The following is a 19,164-nucleotide window of genomic DNA, read 5'->3' on the forward strand; positions in this document are numbered from 1 at the left end:
TGTCATCGCGTGTTTTGTGAGCAAATGCTTTTGCATATTCGTAGTGTTTCCTCCCTTAAATGAAATATCTACTTTGCAAGTTCCCCTGTTGTCATCGGTTCTCATAAAGTATAATCAAACTTTTGAGCGTTTGAGCCGCTTAGGCGCCGTGTTTCCTGCCAGGTAAATGACGCTCCACAACGTGGTGACGTCATTCGGGGTGACTGGAATCGATAAGGGAATCGTTTGCAAAAATGGCAAACGATTCCAAGGAATTGAAACAGTGGGAACCGGTTCTCAACAAGAACCGGTTTTCGATACCCATCCCTAGTCTTATATCTGAATCATGTCGTCATGAGACTGTCAATGTATCTTAAACATACTGCTTCACAAACACTGTTGTGACAGTGATGTACACTGTCTCGTTTGTATATATGTATGATTTCTATACAGTTTACACCAGATGACCACTTAAGGACATCTCCTGGTTTCATCTTCATGTTTCCCTCTCACCACATATCCAACCCGATATCATGACCAGCAGCTTTTACAGCTGTGGCTCCAACAAACATCAGCTGATACTAGAAATTAATATTAAATAAATTCTAACAACAGCTGATCAAGCTTAAACGCTGCTGTTGTTCATCGTGACATCTGCTTGTTTTCTCTTTTTGGCTCAAAGTGGGTGATAAACAAATAAGACCGACAGGACTTGCGAAAGAAAAGCCGATCAGCTGATCATTGATCAGTTTCATGATTGAAGTGGCAACAGGAGAGGAAGGGGGAGAGGAGGAGAAAAGAGGCAGCTGTGCAGCAAAGACAGAATGACTCCAGCTTTGTGTCAAATGCCCAGTATGTCTGATGGCCAGTCCAGCTGTGAGGTCAGCTGGTGGGTAACAGGCATCTTTGAAAATGTTAGAGCACTTTTGCAAATATGTGATGTCCTAACAGCAACAATCTATCCTGAAAATATCTTTTTTTTTGTGACCCAGAAAGAAATATGTATATTTCAAACTCTGCGTTCCTCCACCACTGCCTCAATTTGAGTTGTGGATGAAATGCATTCTGGGATATTTGCCTGGGCTTAGCTTGATTGGAGACCAAAACAGCCAATCAGAATTTTTGCATCCAAGTCTGTGATTGGTTGGTTTTGTGGCACGCTTATAACGGTGTACAGAAGCTGTCTCCGTTATCATGGCTACTCGGCAACGGAACTCAAAAGTCTGGGAGCATTTTGACAAAACAAAAGAAAAGAAGGTCCAATGAAAAATCTGCAAAATGGAACGTGCCTTCCATGACAGTATGACGGCGATGCATGAGCATCTGAAAAGGAAGCACGTCGTGTAGAACAAGCACTTTGCAATAATCTAGAGATCTCAGTCCTAACATTTATCAGCTCAAACATCCAACGACATGAATGCTTTAAAAGCATCGACATCAGCTCTTCTCTGACAGCATGGTGGGAGTTTCTAAAATTGACGGCGTCTTCATTAATCCCATGCAAACGTACACCTATCTGGAACAACCCTGACATATTACAAAACAATAATATGATAAACTTTTCAGATTGGAGTGGTAAAGGAATCAAATATTTAGAACATATACTAGAAGGAACAGAATTTATTTCATTTGACGGACTAGTTACACAATATGGGATCAACAAGAAAAGATTTTTAGAATATCAACAAATTAAATCCATAGTAAAAAAGAAATTTAAACCGGGTCAAGTTGAACTACAAACACCACCAAGTGTGGTTCAATTTCTTACTCTTAAAACCCCCAAATTACTATCCAAAATATACAGAATGCTTTCTAAAACAGATTAATCAACATCACTTCCTATTGCAAAATGGGAAGCGGATTTATCAGTTAACTTAGACCTAAACTTCTGGTCTCAGATTTGCTTAAAAACCTTTCATCTAATCAGAAATCCCAGTCTTCAAATAATTCAATACAAAATATTACATAGAGTGCACTATACAGGTCATCGGATGTTCAAGATGGGCTTTACGTCTACCAACAACTGCTCACACTGCCAAACCAATTCACCGGACAATTATATCCACGCTCTTTGGTTCTGTCCACCAGTTCAGAAGTTTTGGCGCGAGATATGTGAAGACTTATCAAAGTGTCTGAAATGTAACATTCCAACCTCCCCCTTAGTGTTTTTGTTGGGCAGCTTAGATAAAGTCACTTCAGATAAAAATATAGCCCATATGGTTCTCCCTGCCCTATGCATAGCCAAGAAAACTGTCCTCATGAACTGGAAAAATAAAAAATAATCTTAATTCTAACCAATATAGAAATTATCTATTAGATTACATTAGTCTTGATACAGCCTCTGCCACCACACCAGATCAATTGCTCTGGGCTCCTTTGATCAGCTCCATCACCTAGTGGGGGTGGGGGGTCATAGTTTGGTCCCGCCTTCACTGTGATTGGTGTGGGGGTAGGGACAGGGGTAGGGACAGGGATAGGGCGTCGGGGGGTTCACCAGGGGCATCTTCCTTGGGGGGCTCAATCTGGGGTAGCAGCCATGTCCGGTTAGGGGCTCTGTTTCCTCGTGGCTGCGTGCAGCGGGGCTAGGGGAGGGTCTGTGCTGACGGACGTGGGTTACTGACCTGGTAGCCTGGCTGCCCCTGGGTGGGTCCGGGATGGGCGTGAGGTTCTGGGGGCACTCCGTCTCTGGGCTGGGGCCCTGGCCGGGCCTCGGGAGCTTGGGTCCTGGTTGGTGTGTTGCCGGGGTTGTGGGTGGGTGGGTGCATGGGGGCCCAGCCCTGGCGCAGGGTGCCGCCGGTGCGTCGAGCCACCTGGGGGGCTCTTCAACTGGTGGGGGAGATTGTCACATCTCACAGGAGCTTTCCGCTCTTCAGGAACTCTCTCTGCAGAAGGGGGAGATACAGGAGAGGTGGAGGAAGATCTCAGCCTGGGCGTCTATTGTCTTATGTAGTCTGGAAGATGAGTGGATGGTGGGGTGGGTGCAGTTTTCTCTGTGGTGGGGTTGGGTGGACTGTCCTGGGCTCTGTGGGGCGCTGCTGCACTGGGACCCGGTCTGGATAGGCCTGGTCCCCCTTTCCCTGGCGGGTCGCGGAGTATGGGGGTGCCTACTGGGGTCAGTGGGGGAGCTGGCCCCAGGGAGGGATCACTTGCCCCTCCCTTCCTTCCCTCCCCATCTCCAGCTGCCTCCCTCTTCCCGCTCCACCACAACCACCCACACATGCAGGGCCTTGGAGTAGGGGTATGTCACCAGGGTGCAGAGGAGGCTACCCCCCCCCCCCCCCCCCCCGTCCCCCCCCGTCCCCTTCTGGCTGCCTCTGCCTCAATTTTATCCCACAACTTAGACATTCACATTACTCACACTCTCATTACACATACATATAGGATCTTGGGGGTGGGCACGACACACGGAATCCAAATTACCATCAGGGTGTACACCTCACCCCTGGCGTCGTTGCCCACCTCTCAATTTTAAATCAGAATCAGAATACTTTATTGATCCCTGGGGGAAATTATTTTTTGTTACAGTGCTCCATTTTAAACCAACATTAAGACAAGACAGACAATACACTAACTAAGAATAGTACAATATATACATATATATATATACATACATACATACATAAGTCACTCATAAATAAATAGTTGGAAAAGAAACATGTGTAGCTGTAGCAGCAAACGGTGTGTTAAGTGGATGCGTTGTACAGGGAGATGGCCACAGGCAGGAATGATTTCCTGTGTCGTTCAGTGGTGCTTTTCGGTAATCTCAGTCTCTCACTGAACGTGCTCCTGTGACTGACCAGCATGTCATGGAGTGGGTGGGAGTAGACATGGAGGGCTAGCAGGAGGGACTATGCGCTTACCTGCTGCTCTCTGGCAGGTAGCTCCATGCCCTCCTGGGTTTTAAATGCACCTTAGAACACACATGCATCAACACTACAATGAGCGGGTGGAGGGAGGTTTGGAGTCTTCTCTCACCCCCGTTCTCTGCGGCCCGCTGGAGCAAGGGGGGGCTAGGAGGAGGAGTTGGCCGTCCGACTGCGGTCTGGGGTGTGGGGCCTCCCTGCTGCTGCGGAGTCGGGGCGGTTTGCCTCTCCCCACCGCAGGGAAAAGGGTACCTAGACCCGGTTCGTAGAGTACGCTTGGGGAGTGTGATCGTGTGTACAGCATCTCTTTATGTCTGTCTCCACGTTGGTTGAGTGTGGAGCAAGTGCATATGAGAGCATAAGGGTGGGAATGGATGTTTGTATCTGTGTGTGCCTGTATGTCTGTGTCTATATGTCAGGTTGGGTATCTCTGGGGACATCTCTGGGGCTCGCTCGGGCCACTTCGGAGGTGGGGTGCCCCCGGCCTCTCGGCCTGGGGCTCGGTCACTCAGGCACAGCTGGCTGCTGGCGGAGCTCACGGGCGCGTCACTGCAACTCCCCCTCGCTTCTGCTCCGCGGCTGCTGAGTGAGCCCTCATCTGGGACTCTCCTCAGCTCTTACTGGGACAGTGGCGCGGCTGCCCCTCTGTTGGTCTTCCTTGGTCTCTTGTGTTCTGGGGGCCTCTGGATGTGTGGAGTTTTGATCTCCTCCATACCTGCTTCATGCCCTGGGGGACGGGACTGTGGCCCCCCCACACCCTGTAGCAGATCATTATATGAAGGAACCTTTTAAAAAAACAAGCGCGTCCATGCTCACAGGTGTACACACTACTTATTATTACTTATATTGATAGCTGTAAACGTTACGTTACAGGACTGCTAAAAAAATATGTTCGTCTTTAATGGACAAGTTTGTCACCAAGCCAACAACATGTAAACCTCGGCAAGCAGATGTCCTGACTGAATCAATCTTGAACATGTTGGTGACGGACATGAGACTCCTGTCTATGGTTGATGATCAAGGTTTCAAAGAGATGATCAAGCAGTTCAACCCAGATTACCATGGTAACTACCTACCAGGCCGATCCCACTTCACCAAATTGATGGAAAAGAAATATGATGCTACCTTTAAGAAGGTTGGTCTCTCTTTCTCTCCACTCTCTCACACCACAAACACAAAATAGCCATTTGTATTAGAATTTAATACATTTCATGATGAAATAATATTAAGAGCTGGCTGACTGAGCAACCAATAAATTCATCTTGGTTAAAGGCAAGGCATGGCAAGGCAAGTTTATTTGTATAGCACAATTCAACAACAAGGTGATTCAAAGTGCTTTACAGAGACATTAGAAACAAAAACAAATAAAAAGCATGATTTAAAATATATTAAAACAAGCAAATAAACTAACTAACTAATTAACAAACAAACAAACAAACAAAACAGTATATAAAATCAAAACAGATAAAATCAGAACAGTAGATAAAATCAGTAGTTAAATGTAAGTTTTGAAATTTAAGCTTAAAAGTGTGGATTTGGTGCTTTATTCAAATGCAGCTGAGAACAGGTGAGTCTTCAACCTGGATTTAAATAAACTGAGTGTTTCAGCTGATCTGAGGCTTTCTGGGAGTTTGTTCCAGATATAAGGAGCATAAAAGCTGAATGCAGCTTCTCCGTGTCTGGTTCTGACTCTGGGAACTGATAAAAGACCGGATCCAGATGACCTGAGGGATCTGGAAGGTTCATACTGGGTCAGGAGGTCATTGATATATTTTGGTCCTAAACCATTCAGAGCTTTATAGACCAGCATCAGAACTTTAAAGTCTATCCTCTGACGGACAGGCAGCCAGTGTAAAGACCTCAGAGCTGGACTGATGTGGTCCACTTTTTTGGTCTTAGTGAGGACTCGAGCAGCAGAGTTCTGAATGAGCTGTAGTTGTCTGACTGATTTTTTCGGTAGACCTGTAAAGATGCTGTTACAGTAATCAAGCCTACTAAAGATGAATGCATGGACTAGTTTTTCCAGGTCCTGTTGAGACATCAGATCTTTTATCCTTGAAAGCATGTACAGTACAGGAAAGTTGTTGTTGTTGTTTTTTTTTTAATGATATGTTGAATGTTTATTGTTTAACATGCGTAACTGTATTTGATGTAACTGAATTATTCAATTGGTAAATTTAAATCTTGATGCATAAACTGACAAGCATTATTAATAATGAAAAAATATACTGTAATATATTTCCCTAATGCTTACTATTGTTCCAAATCATCTCATATCTTTAGGTAAAGCAGACCCTTGGTGGTGTCAAAGGTTTTTTCACCCTGACTGCTGATATCTGGACCAGCCATGCAGAGGCCTACCTTGGTGTGTCTTGCCATTTCCTGAGTGAAGATTGGAAGATGAAGAGCTTCATCCTTTACACCATGCCTCTTGAGGAGAGGCATACTGGTGCCAATATAGTGACATGGATGGAAGAGGTGCTAACAAAGTTTGACATCTTGCCTGCCAAAATAAAAGCAGTAGTACATGACAGTGGTTCCAATATGGTGGCAGCAATGCGACTGCTTGAAGAAAAACATGGATGGGCCTCTATCCGCTGTGCTGGACACACACTCCAGCTCATAGTCAATACTGCTCTCAAAGAAACCACCATCAGAGCACTAGGTGCAGCTAGTGGAGCACTTTAAGGGAAGCGAGCTGGCTAGTACAAGGCTAAAAATGAAACAGGAGCAAATGAATATGAAGAAAAATACACTGATCCAAGATGTCAGTTAGGGCTGCCGAAAACGATTATTTTGATAGTTGACTAGTCATCGATTATTTTTTTGATTAGTCGACTAATCAGATCATCATCCATTGGACGTAAAACGTACAGCTTATTGCACCAGCAGCATCTGCTCTTATATAACCATCATTAGTTTACAGCTTTAAATGTTTAAGGTGTGCGCTAGGTAAAAATAAAGACAGTTTAATAAACTCAGCCGTCTGCTCCTTGCTATCTAAAATACATCAGAGTATATTCTCGAGCATCTCACACTTCTGATAATCAGTTGTCTGCTTGACGTTTATTCTGCTGTGTAAAAACTTTAATCTCAGCCAAACAGATTTACTCAGGAACAAATAAAATACTAAAAAAAAGCCAAACAAAATAATTTTTAAGTTATCTAAGTGACTTATATATCATGTTTAACCTGAGTAGCGAAAGACGGCGGTGGGTTTGAAAACAATTTGCCGGAGTCCGGTGTTCTCAACGGCGCTAGTGTGCCTTGAACGACGGCAGCTATTGAGCTGGTGGGTAACAGACGTCTCCGAAAACATTGGAGCGCTTTTGAAAATATGTGATGTCTTAACCCTTTAAGACCTACCATAGAATCAAGTCCGCCAGAGCTTATATTATATTTTTACATGCTGTGGTGCCATTTTTGGGAGCATTTCAACTTGATATACATCAATACAACCATTATACCCAAAATTTTAATAATATGTATGCATTAAGTGCATAGTAATTAAGTAAATCAAAGGACATTCAGAGTGTTTTGCACTTCTCCTTACTTTAATTTAAATTGAATTAATATTTCACATCCAGTTTTTCTGTAAAAACTGCACAGCCTTAAGATGAAATGTCTGTAAATTTGAAGTATCTATCTGGATTATGTTTCTTGTTGCTACTCACAAATATTTCTTCTTACAAATATTTCTTGTACCTGAGTGATAAGCCTTAACTTCGGTGTTTTTTATGGCAGTAATTGAATCATTTACTCTAACTTGTTATCTTTATGTTTGTCACAGCAGATTCACCGATGGAGAGTTTGTGGACGATGAGAACCAGCAGCAAATGCTGACACTGGCAAAGGTAAGTCCCTTTAACTAGGCAGGAGCTGGACCCAAAATGCAGGCACTCAGACTCGAGGGATGAACTCAAAATCACAGCTTTATTGGCTGGCAGGGGAAAACAAGCATACATAGCAAACTAAAACATTTAGATTAATATAGTCTTTGTTTTGGAATTCATAAGGTTGTTGAAATCTCCCAATTCTTTGAATCTTTGGGCTGAAGGAAGGACAATACTCGGTGTATAAATGCTCAATCAACAATCATTTATTTCCATACAATTCAATACTTATGAGCATTAGAACCATCATGATGGGAGAGATGCCTGCAGAGGGTCAGCAGCATGTCTCAAAGTGGTAGCAACTTTCACAGACTTTTATAGCTAGTAACAGCCCCCCTCCTTGTCGTAAAAGCCCAAACATTCACATTCTTTCACTCACGGCGCCTAAAATATGACCTCGGCTCCCTGTCTTTCTGTGTGAAGTAGGAAGGGGGGTAAGGAATGCGGTTTTATCTCCTCTCCCCAGACACCAAGTCTTCTGCTTACAACCTTCTTCATATGATTCAGCAGTAAAACATGTCAAGAAACAATGTAATACATTCAACAGTGTTGAGCAATACAGGTCAAACAAATAGATCGAATGATTTTCACACTCTTTTAAGTCAGAAGTATAATGCAAACTAAAACTACATACTGATCACACACTCTATATTAAAGGGTATAATATGATCTACAGCAGTTAACATAATTCAACTATTTTGATTACATATATAAGGTAACATATAATAACAGAATAATCTCACAAGGTTTAACTGATTTCAATCAGATTTAATGATTTAATACAAGCAGTTCTTATGTCCCAGTCATCATCTAAATGTAATTATGTCTCTCTCACCACTTATTTAAGTCAAAGCTGTGAAATAACTGCCTGAACTTGTTCCAAAATGGCTGCTGAGCTCACAGAGATTACGTCTACATATGCTGACATCCGTATTTGAGGCTTTGTGACATGCTCTGTTTTCTTTGACTTTACATTTCTGGCTTTTGTTTGCAGTCCAACCATTACTTTTGTTATGCTATAACCTGCTGACACTAGAAGAACACATGCTAGTGTACTCATGTGTGATAGAGAGTAATAGACTTGAATAAAATTTGCCAAGGAGGAAAACATTAGAGTTAAAGCCGAAAACATTTTCTTTATCAGCCGTTACTCTAGAATTCATACACTAATTATGTCTACCAAAGCATTCCCCAATTTAGGGTTTTGCTAGTTTATCTCAAGCTCCCTTTGCCCTTTGTTTTGTAGTGTTTTGTGCAGCCCAAAATAAAAGTTTGATTTTATTTTATCTTCTCACTCCATCTCCGTTTCCTGCATTTGTGTCCACACTTTCTCATCTCCACACCGTCTGCCTCAGCAGACGTGACAATGTTTTAGATTGTTGTCACTTGTCAGGCGTTGTGTGGAGGCTAGGAAGAAGGAACCCAAACGCAGGACTCGCAGGTAGGTGAAGACTGGTGAGGGTTTATTATAAGGAGTGGATGAACAGAGGGTGAACGGACACTGACTGGCTGGACAACTGAATGGCTGACTAAACTGAGGGAACACACGGGCAGGACAACATCACATCAACATCAATGACACGACAGTGAACGAGTAGAAACAGAGGGCTTAAATACACAGACTGATGAGAATGATTATGAGAGACCGGTGAGTACACAGCTGAACATAATCTGGCTAATGACACGAGATGAGCTGACACAGGAAAAGCAGGAAGTGAGAACATTGAAGTGGCAAAATAAACTGAACATGAACAAAACTGAAAACACTGGGTCACCGACCCAGGAACCCTGACATCTCTTTCTTCTTTCTCTTTAAAACCAGAACAACCCAGACAGACTTCATGAGGAGGTTGGGGTAGATTTTTATGAAGAACAGCTTGATCTTCCCAGCCAACATGGAGGCAAAGTCTGCCTCTTTGACCAGTGTGGGAAAAGATTCAGGAGTTTATCACATTTGAAGCGTCACCAGCGTATCCACACTACGGAAAAACCCTACTCCTGCAATGAGTGTGACAAGCGCTTCAGTCAATCATCAGACCTGAAAATTCATCAGCGTATCCACACTGGGGAACAGTCCTATGCCTGCAATGAGTGTGGAAAAAGCTTCAGTCAGTCATCAAGTCTGACGGTCCATCAGCATATCCACACGGTAGAAAAGCCCTATGCCTGCAATGAATGTGGAAAGAGCTTCAGTCATCTATATAGTCTGAAGGTACATCAGCATAACCACACTGAAGACAAGCCCCACTCCTGTGATCAGTGTGGGAAGGGTTTCAGTGTGTCATCACATCTGAAGAGGCATAAGCGTATCCACACAGGAGAGAAGCCGTACTATTGTGATGAGTGCAACAAGGGATTCAGTCAGTCATCACATCTGAAGCGTCTTCAGCGAATCCACACTTGAGAGAAACCGTACATCTGTCAAAAGTGTAGGAGGCGTTTCAGGCACTCATCCACTTTCAAACGTCACAAGAATACATGTAGACGCATCCCCCGAACCCAAATGAGCATTTCCACAAATGTTTGTTAAAATATTTCACAAAACTATTAAAGTCTTATCCAAGCATATTAAAATGTTCTAATTCTAATTTCATTTTCAAATAAAAGCCATTGACAGAAATGTTTCAGCGCTTAGAGAGGGTGTATTTAACCAAATCTGGTTTGTTCAAAGAATTTAAACCAGTTGCTCGAACAGAATACAAAAGCTAGATTTCCAAACTATTAACATCAAACTTCAGTGACCTCAAATAATGGGTAAAATCAACAAAAAAAGAAATAATTACAGCATTGCAATGTGTTTTGCTCTCTCATAACTCTTTCCAGATGCTGCAGACGTGATTAATCTTAGCAGAATCTTAGAGTGGACACCCTAGTCGACTTTCTCTGAAACGTGGTTCTGTACTGTTCCCTGGTAAAAAAAAAAAAAAGGTCCTTTTAGGGCGTGGAATGATGTCAGAGTGTTGAAGAACTTTATTTACAACGAGCCCACATCAAACTCACACTCTCGCTGGAGAGTAAGGATGTGGTTCTAAAATGAATACAAATAAGAAATAACATAAACATCTCTTTCACTGGTTCAACATCTCTCACATTCAGTATAGGGCTTTGGAGTTGACGTCACGCCGCAATGCATTGTGGGAGCGCAGCGCCATTTTCGGGGTCTACGAATCAAAACAAACACACTGTGTTGGAACGACGACTACAAGAAAGATGCTTAAGAGCCTCTCAAAAGAGAATGAACTGTATAGAGACCGATTGCGTCCAGAGGCGAAGCAGCGGTACTTGCAGAAAATAGCGTGCATTGGAAATGTGGACCTGTATGACATACTGCCGTGGAGTAGAAACCCCGAACACCTAGCGCTATTGACGTAGCCTGATATATTTTCGTACCTTGTCTGTGGAGTCAGTGTGTACAAGTCGTCATTCAATCAAAGGTAAGTCAGCTCGAGTACTGCGTGTGAAATGCGTTTGATTTCCCTGCAAACATTCACATTAGTGCAGCATAAATTCATTCATGAGGGGAAATTACAGTGAGAACATGTGGAGGCTGTTAGAGGGATAACATAGTGAGTTCAGTGCATTGATGTGACATTGTCCTGCAGGATTTAGTTATTCTTTATGGATAAAGAAATTGCACTAATTAATTCACATTTATTATAAATAATCCTAATTACACATCTTGCTTCCATGTTTGTATCTTGTCACTAAAAATACATTTTATTTTAGTTTTATACATTGATTAATGACCTACAGAATCTCCTTATCATATTAAGTGATTCATAATTGTCACTTTATGCTTTCTCCATCTTGACAGTGATGACATCCTTGCATTACATACTTTAGGTTCATTTTCTGCAGGCAGGTTTCTGACAGAACAGGCAGATTTACACTATAACATGCAGCGTTCTATAGATGGACACATAAAGAAATGAAAAATGACATGTATGTGCTAACTTTCTAGACACTTTGTTACATTTATGATAAAGTAGATTAAACACATTTGTGTCGGCCTTGGCTCATAGTTCTTGTCTTTAAATTAACTTTGTCTGTGTGTGTTTCAGGTCCTGCACTCTAAGACTGAATGAACCAGCATTGCAGCCATGGGTCACTGTGAGCATCACAGGGAAGGTTGAAGCCGCCCACTGCACCTGTAAGGCCGGAGTCGCAGAGACCTGCAGCCATGTCACTGCTCTTCTGTTTAATGTAGAAGCAACAGTGTTGATCTGTGGCACAAGGACTGTTACAGATGAACCTGCATACTGGGTTTTGCTGGGTAATGTGACCAAGATACAGCCAGAGGTTGGCCATAAGATGGACTTCTCCTCTTCAGCTGCCCAAAAAAAGGCTCTTGATCAAAACATAAACAGACCATCTGTAGTGACAGGTAAAAGGAGCCGTCCTCAAAACAGAAAAATCCCACCTGCTACTGTGGAGGAGTTGTCACTGCTATTGGATACTTTGCTGGAACACAGTAAAGCTGTGGGTTGTGGGAATGACCCATAATGTTTTATCTAGGGGTCTAGATTTATGCCTGTAGTGCACTGCCGTGTAAATAATTTGCATTTACTGAATATCTACTGACTGAGTCCCACTGTTCAAAAGTTGAATAAAGAAACAAACTAATTTTTGCCTCTTTTTTTATTTTATTAAAACCACTTTATAGAACATCACATCAGTAACAGTGTAAAATCCATGTCATTTATAGTTTACAAATGACAAAATGTTTACACCAAATCATGAGTATTTACATGATATCACCCACTACTAACATTACTTTATTTACTGTATCTTTTGAAAAAATAACAGCACAAGACTTCTAATAGGCTATAAAGAGAGATATGAACATATTTACAACTTACCGGAATGAAATTGTCTGGAGAACCAACAGATATCTGGAGATGGAAGAGAACTGCACATCAGCTCGTCTCACAGCTGCTATCCAGGCTGGACGCCTTCGTTTGGTAACATCGATACACGAGCTGCCTCATGTTGCTTCCAGGTTGGGAAAGAATGAAAAGATAAACCATTTTCAAGCTTATTTTCTTGCTGGTCGTGTGATCGAACATTGCAGCTGACCACACAGGAAATACCAACCGTGGCTGTTGTGTGTGCTCCCTCTTCACTTGCGCTAGACCCCCAAAATGGCGGATTGGGCCAAAATCCTTTCCACGCCCACCCCTGTGACATCACGCTCCAAAGCCCTATTACAGAGAACCCCATACCAGATTGAGCATGGACAGAACCAGATACCAGAAAAAGATTATCATAATGACATGACAGGACATGACAGGCATAAACACAGAATCATAGTTAATTTAGGCTAATTCCCTCATTTGTGAGTCAACACCACCCTCTAGCATATTAATAATTAATATTAATTATCACTACAGTGTCATTATTTATCTTTAAATTTATTTTAATGACTGCTAACTACGGTGCACTTTATCCAAAAATTATCCAGTATTTTATTTTGAGCATGAAATGCGGTCATTTCCGTTACGGTCTTTGTTACGGATCGCTTTAAGAGGCACAGCGCACATGCGGCTTGGCGTACCTGTGATGGGATTTCCAGCTCTTTTTAGAGAGCCGGCTCTTCAGGTTGTTTTGTTGTTTAATTAATTTATTATTAACAATAATATAAAATTCTGCACAAAAGGAATTACTAATGTAAAAAAAAAGTGTTTTATTTATATATGTTTATATATAAATATATGCGGTGGCCCCTAGAGACAAAACACGTACAAACTCCAAAACACATTTCTAGCATGAACTGCACTTCCAAAACAGAGCTACCTAGATCACTTAAATCACACAATTAAAAGCATGAAAGCATATGTGTATTGTTTGTCTATTTATACACAAGCATTCATATATAGTCAAATAATTTAAAAAAAAAAGTTTATTTACCTGTTACTACCACACACCAAATCCGGTCGTTGGTACTTGCTGGCTTCTGTAGCCACTAGGTAACACAATCTCAACACTGTCCCTAGCATCCTGGAGCACTTCTGTTGTCTTTTGTACGTGTTTTGAGTTAGTATGTGCTTCTGAGTTTATACGTGTTTTGGAGTTTTTACGTGTTTTGGAGTTTGTACGTGCTTCAGGGTTCGTATGTGATTTGAAGTTTGTATGTTGTTGTTTATATGTTTGTCTGTAGGGGCCACCATAAATATACTTTTATTTATTCACTCCACATAAAATGTAATAAATAAATCATATAATACAAAAATCAACTATTCACAGTTCAACATTTAACTATTTAAATTTTCAGCTTTTTCCTTTTACAAATTTAAAGTGAAAACAACACAAAACACTGCAAACCACAACACAATTAAATATAAATTATAATATGAAAATAAAAAGAACACATATTTTCTGTCATATGGGCCTGCATGAATAAACTTTCTGAATCCTTTATCATCTGCAACTGAAAATAGTTGATGTAGATGATTATACCTTTCTAATGTGACGTTGTTGTCCCTGGCTCTTTCTCTGTCTCTCCCTCCTGCTCTGTTCCTGTGCTACTGAGTGTAATTACCGCCCCTCCGCCCTCTTCCCAGCGTAAAGCACAAGGCTCGCATGCTGAGTGAAGCGGGAAAAAGTGCGAGAGAGAGGGTGAGAGAAAGAAAAAAACAAACAAAAACAAAACCACAGCTCAGCTAATGACCCGGCTCTAAGAGCCATTTCGTTCGCGACCGACCCATCACTATGGCTTACCCGCTTGAGGCCTCAGAAAGAGCACGAGATGCAAAGAACCAATAAGAGAACAACAGATCCACAACTATCGGCAACCTCCCGTAAGAACGCTACGTTCAGGTCCCAAAGGAAACCTGATGTTTCTGACTTAAAACAATTAAATGTAACGTTCAAAGTCGCTCGAACTGGAGTTTACATTTAAAATGATAATCTGATTGTTCCTGGCTAACGAAAAGAAGCAATTCAGTGAACTCCAGTTTCCCCTTTTCTGTGCATATATGTTACTAAAAAGGTTTTTTACTATACTGCATAATAACGCCCAAATTTGGACAAAATAATAAGGAAGTCTATGAAAAATCCTCTTATACAAACTAGCCTTCAGTGTACTCCAGAGAAGTAGCTTAAAGTGTCATATAATAACAACAATAAATAACCATCATTATTGTATAGCACTATTTAAAACACATTTCTGAAACTCTTAACACATCACAGAGAGGTCTACATATCGCATCACACAGTATAGAAATATGTATATTCAACTATAAAACTGTATAGTACTGCTGCATATTCTTCCCACTGAATGTGTCCAGTTACCCTTAATTAACATACAATGAAAGCTGAGTTAGTCTGAGGATTGACCCTTGTGGGATCCCATAGGAGTGGAGTAAGCCCTGTCGTTATTTATATGAATTTTGAAGTGTTTGTGAGATAAGAATGATGAAAACTATGTGAGAGCATCGCTATAACTATAATCTCAGTTCACTATTCTGTTTGTTAGAATGGCATTAATCACCTTACCATTACTCAAGAATATTGTTTTGGAGTTTCAGCAGGCACAGTGATTTACACACTGGTGCCTTCCTGCAAAAACCTGTTCCTGGTATTAACGCCTGTCCGCGGGGGGGCTGTATTCCTGTTTTCTCCCACAATCCAAGGGCCCTAAATTTAATTGACCATAGTGTGAATATGAGTGCGTGGTTCTGTCTCTCAGTGATGGACTAGTGGCAGGTCAAGAGGTACCCATGACAGGTGGGATGGGTTCGTGACACCACAGGTTCCTAAGTTGGAGGAGAGGTTAAGAGGATGGATGGATGGATGGTGTTTTAGTGCTGTGACTCTGAGAGAAACTAGATTAGAACTGATGCAAGGTGCAGGGTTCCTTAACCAGTTGAAGAAGCAGGCTTTTGGAAAACCTCAGTAACGACTTGTATTTTAGAAATGTGGCTGTAATTAAATAACAGTGGAAGACACAGGCTGCCTTCAAGTGTTCAGGTATCCAAAGCAAAAGCTGATAACATGAAGGAAAGGGGAGATGACCAGAAAGGTATCTTTGAGAGATTTACCAGGAATAATATCAGCAGAAGGCTATGCATATGAAAATTGGTATTCACAAAATGGAAACTGTACATTCAGGCAACAGTTATTAATTTAAATTAATGTTCAAAAATATTTAAAATGAAAGATTTTACTACTTTGTGAAAAGTATTAGTTGATCTTGAATTTAAGGGCATCACCTCATCTTTCTAAAGGTGGGACGGGGACCAGAAAAACCCAGAGAAGTAAGTGTTGGAGGGACAGGAATATTTTGCAACTAATTCGCTTATCTGGCCATAGGGAAGTCATTTAATTGGGTATAAAAGGAGCATACTGGAAGAACAGGGCTCTCATTGGTTTACCCATCTACAAACTGTGGCACAATATCAGAATAATGTTCTGCAGTATAAAATCTTTACTGGGTAAATCTAGTAAAGATCTGAAAACCAACATGATCTTCTGTTACTCAGGTGGCACGCTGTCATGGAAATCACTGCATGGGTTTAGGAACACCTGCACGTTCTGCCTGTGAACACTGACATATCCAAATGGTCTGAGCTGAAGTTTGTTATCAGTGTTTAAAAAGGCTGCATCTCTGATGGTTGGCATTAGATCAGTGCCTATGGAATTGGCACCTTGCACATTTGGAAAGGAACCAAGACTGAATTATATACACAGGTTTTAGAGCAACATGTGCTCCCATGGCGATGATGTATTTTACATGTTTATGAAGGATGTTGCTAAGCTGCACACTACAGCAGGGCTTTGTAGTGGAAGACCGCAAGTTCTGCACCAGATATTTGATGATATTTGTGACATCACGAGAGGAAAAGCCGCAGGACTGTTGAGCAGCTCTGTCCCTTATATCAGACGAAAATGGGACAACGATGCTCTCCGAAAAGTCCAGCACCTGGGGCCCGTTCTTCGTAGGAGAAACCTGAAATCGTGAAATCGTCAACAATCTAATCCAGCTAACTTACTTAGCGAGGTACGAAGAACGGGCCCCTGGTCTCCTCAGTTCCCAGGTGTTTATGGATGGTTGTTGAAAGTAGAGGTGATGTTGGAAACATGGCCATGCTGCAAGCTTTTTGGGATGTTGCTGCCACCAAATTCACAATGAGCTCATTTGTTTTCTATGTTGCATTATGAGTAAAGTATGGGTTCATGAGATTTGGAGGAGGTAAAGTTTTTTGAACAGCATGTATAACTTTAACTGAGCTTCCTTAGTCTTTCTTAGCCTGCTGCAGTTACAGTTACAGCCGCGTATCTGTTACAGTGAACCTGCCGTCAGCTGTATAACGTTAGCATTAGCTTGTGTTGATGCTAAGCTGCTATTAGCAGGTCCTGTTCAGTGCTAAGTTGTGTCCGGACGACTTTACAGTTAGTTTTCTCCGTATTACGATCACCAGATAACTGTGGATGGCCTCGTGTGTACGGAAACTTTGTGGTGAAGCGCTTTGGCCTGTGGGAAATGTAGGAAACACCAGGACGAGCTGGCGTACCTCAGTAAACAAACATGCTGCTCTGTCTTGGGTGGTCGGCTTTGCCATTTCCAGCGTTGTTATATATCTGGGGGATTACTCCTGATTAATTATTTGAGCTGTCTCGTACTATGTGGCTGTATCAGTGTGAGTGCAGCTCATCATGGTGTGTCGCACTAATTTAATAACAGTAGATGTTAGCCTGATGTCCTCTTAGAGACCAACAGAGCAACGCTGCTGATTTCATTTTTGTATTTTATAGTTTGAAAGTGACACTTGGGACACAATGAGTGTGCGTCCCAATGTATTGTGCTCCTTCAGACACAGATCCACACAGCATGTGTAACCATGGAAGAAGCAGGAGCTTTCATAGTGATACACTGCTTAGCTTCACAGTGTGTGTGACACAGGTGGGTCACTTGGATGGGCAGAGGTGAGGCCTGGTAAAAAGCTACAGCTGTAAACTGTGACAGTGCTCATATAGGGGGCTGTTGGGGTTGTCTCACTTTTGGATGCAGGCTCCAGAGGCCGTTAGGGGAATTGCAGTTTTTGGCACTTCTGCACAGGTTTCAGTTTTCAGCCCTGGAGGTGCCGCCTGATATGAGGTGACACTTATGTCTTTGTCCTCTCACCGTCTGTGAGAGATGAGTATCCACCATGTGAGTCCCTCCCTCTCCACCAGTCGGTCAGACGTCTGCCCGTCCTCCAGTCTGTTTCGGCTAAAAGGGAGATTTTCCTTCCTGCTGTGGCCGAGGCCTTGCTCATTGGGGTTGAGCGGTTAGTGGGATTTTCTCTGTACTTCGTGGTCTGTGCCTTCACGTGACTGTTGTTGTGATTTGTTGATCACAGAGACCTAAAAGACCTGGTGACCTCTAATTTCCTGCTTCTAAATCCAGACAGAGGCTGTTGTGCTCGGCCCTAAAACTCTTAGAAACAGCATCATCGTGGCCTCCAGTGAAGCTGTGAGGAGCCATCTTTGAGCAGAATATATCATTCAGTGTGCACAAACAACCACGTAGGTCTGTGAACTAAGCTGAGAGTGATTCTAGCTGCACGATTGTGAGTCAGTGTTATCAGACAGGTGCCATGAAAAGCCTCAAAGCCTCCAGTTAACCTGAAACGCTGCAGCACGAGTACCAACAGGAAGTAGAAAGAGAGCATATCTGTCACATATTAGCTCCTCTTCACTGACTCCCTGTTAAATCCAAGATTTAAAGTCCTCCTTCTGACAGACGAGGCCTCGAATAATCAGCCTCTGTCGTCTCTTAAAAAGCTTGTAGTACAAAGTTATACTGATAGAGCACTCCCTCCTCAGACTGCAGCCTTATTTGTTGTTGCTAGGTAGAATAGGAGGCAGTGCCTTCAGCAGTGCCTTCAGCTGTCTCTCAGTGGCCCATCTCCTGTGGACCAGCTCCCAGCTTGGATTCATGAGACTCCCCATTTAGTTTTCGTGTTTTTTCTCTAAAGCTTATTGTTAGAACTGGATCAGGTGTCTCTGAGCCGTATCCCAGTAACACTGCAGTAGGAGGGCTGCTGGGAGACTTCATCATCTATCACCATGTGTTCTCTTTGAAAGCTACATATTTGTTATATAAGATAACGTAATCAGGCACTGTTAGCATCTCTGTTTGAACACTTATTGATAGATGTACATGACAACACACTGCCACAGTACTAAAATAGTTTAGCAAAATGCATTTGGAAACAACAATGTACACGTCATGTAAGTTTATATAAAGTTTCATCCAGACTGATCACATGTCTCTGAGGTGAGGAGGAGCAACATCACCTCATTACATCATTTTATTCCCTGTTCACAACCACAGTTTAAATCATGATTCAAGTACAGATTTGAAGCTTTAACAAAAGTATTGCTTTCATTTCTCAGAAATATTTTAATGCTCTCACCACATTTATTGGACAGATTCATTTTAAATA

The 19,164-nt window shown here is 42.1% G+C and overlaps 2 protein-coding genes across 2 annotated transcripts in view; both read left to right on the top strand.

Annotated features, from left to right (window-relative positions):
• Positions 1-19,164, top strand: part of LOC113011589 (NACHT, LRR and PYD domains-containing protein 12-like) — a 534,299-nt gene that overhangs the window by 298,499 nt on the left and 216,636 nt on the right. The window lies entirely within an intron of this gene.
• On the top strand, positions 4,819-10,677 carry LOC113017668 (uncharacterized). Its single transcript, XM_080299675.1, has 4 exons — positions 4,819-4,977; positions 6,126-6,331; positions 7,636-7,696; positions 9,558-10,677. The coding sequence occupies exons 1-4, from the start codon at positions 4,819-4,821 to the stop codon at positions 10,137-10,139; spliced, it is 1,008 nt and encodes a 335-aa protein (XP_080155801.1). The 3' UTR covers positions 10,140-10,677.

The sequence above is a fragment of the Astatotilapia calliptera genome, chromosome 3 (genome assembly GCF_964374335.1).
Source record: "Astatotilapia calliptera chromosome 3, fAstCal68.1, whole genome shotgun sequence".
NCBI lineage: Eukaryota > Metazoa > Chordata > Actinopteri > Cichliformes > Cichlidae > Astatotilapia > Astatotilapia calliptera.

Coding starts and splice junctions, on each gene's coding strand:
- LOC113017668 (XM_080299675.1), top strand. CDS start 4,819: ATGTTGGTGACGGACATGAGACTCCTGTCTATGGTTGATGATCAAGGT. Junction 4,978..6,125: donor ATGATGCTACCTTTAAGAAG/GTTGGTCTCTCT, acceptor TCATATCTTTAG/GTAAAGCAGACCCTTGGTGG. Junction 6,332..7,635: donor ATGGAAGAGGTGCTAACAAA/GTTTGACATCTT, acceptor TTGTCACAGCAG/ATTCACCGATGGAGAGTTTG.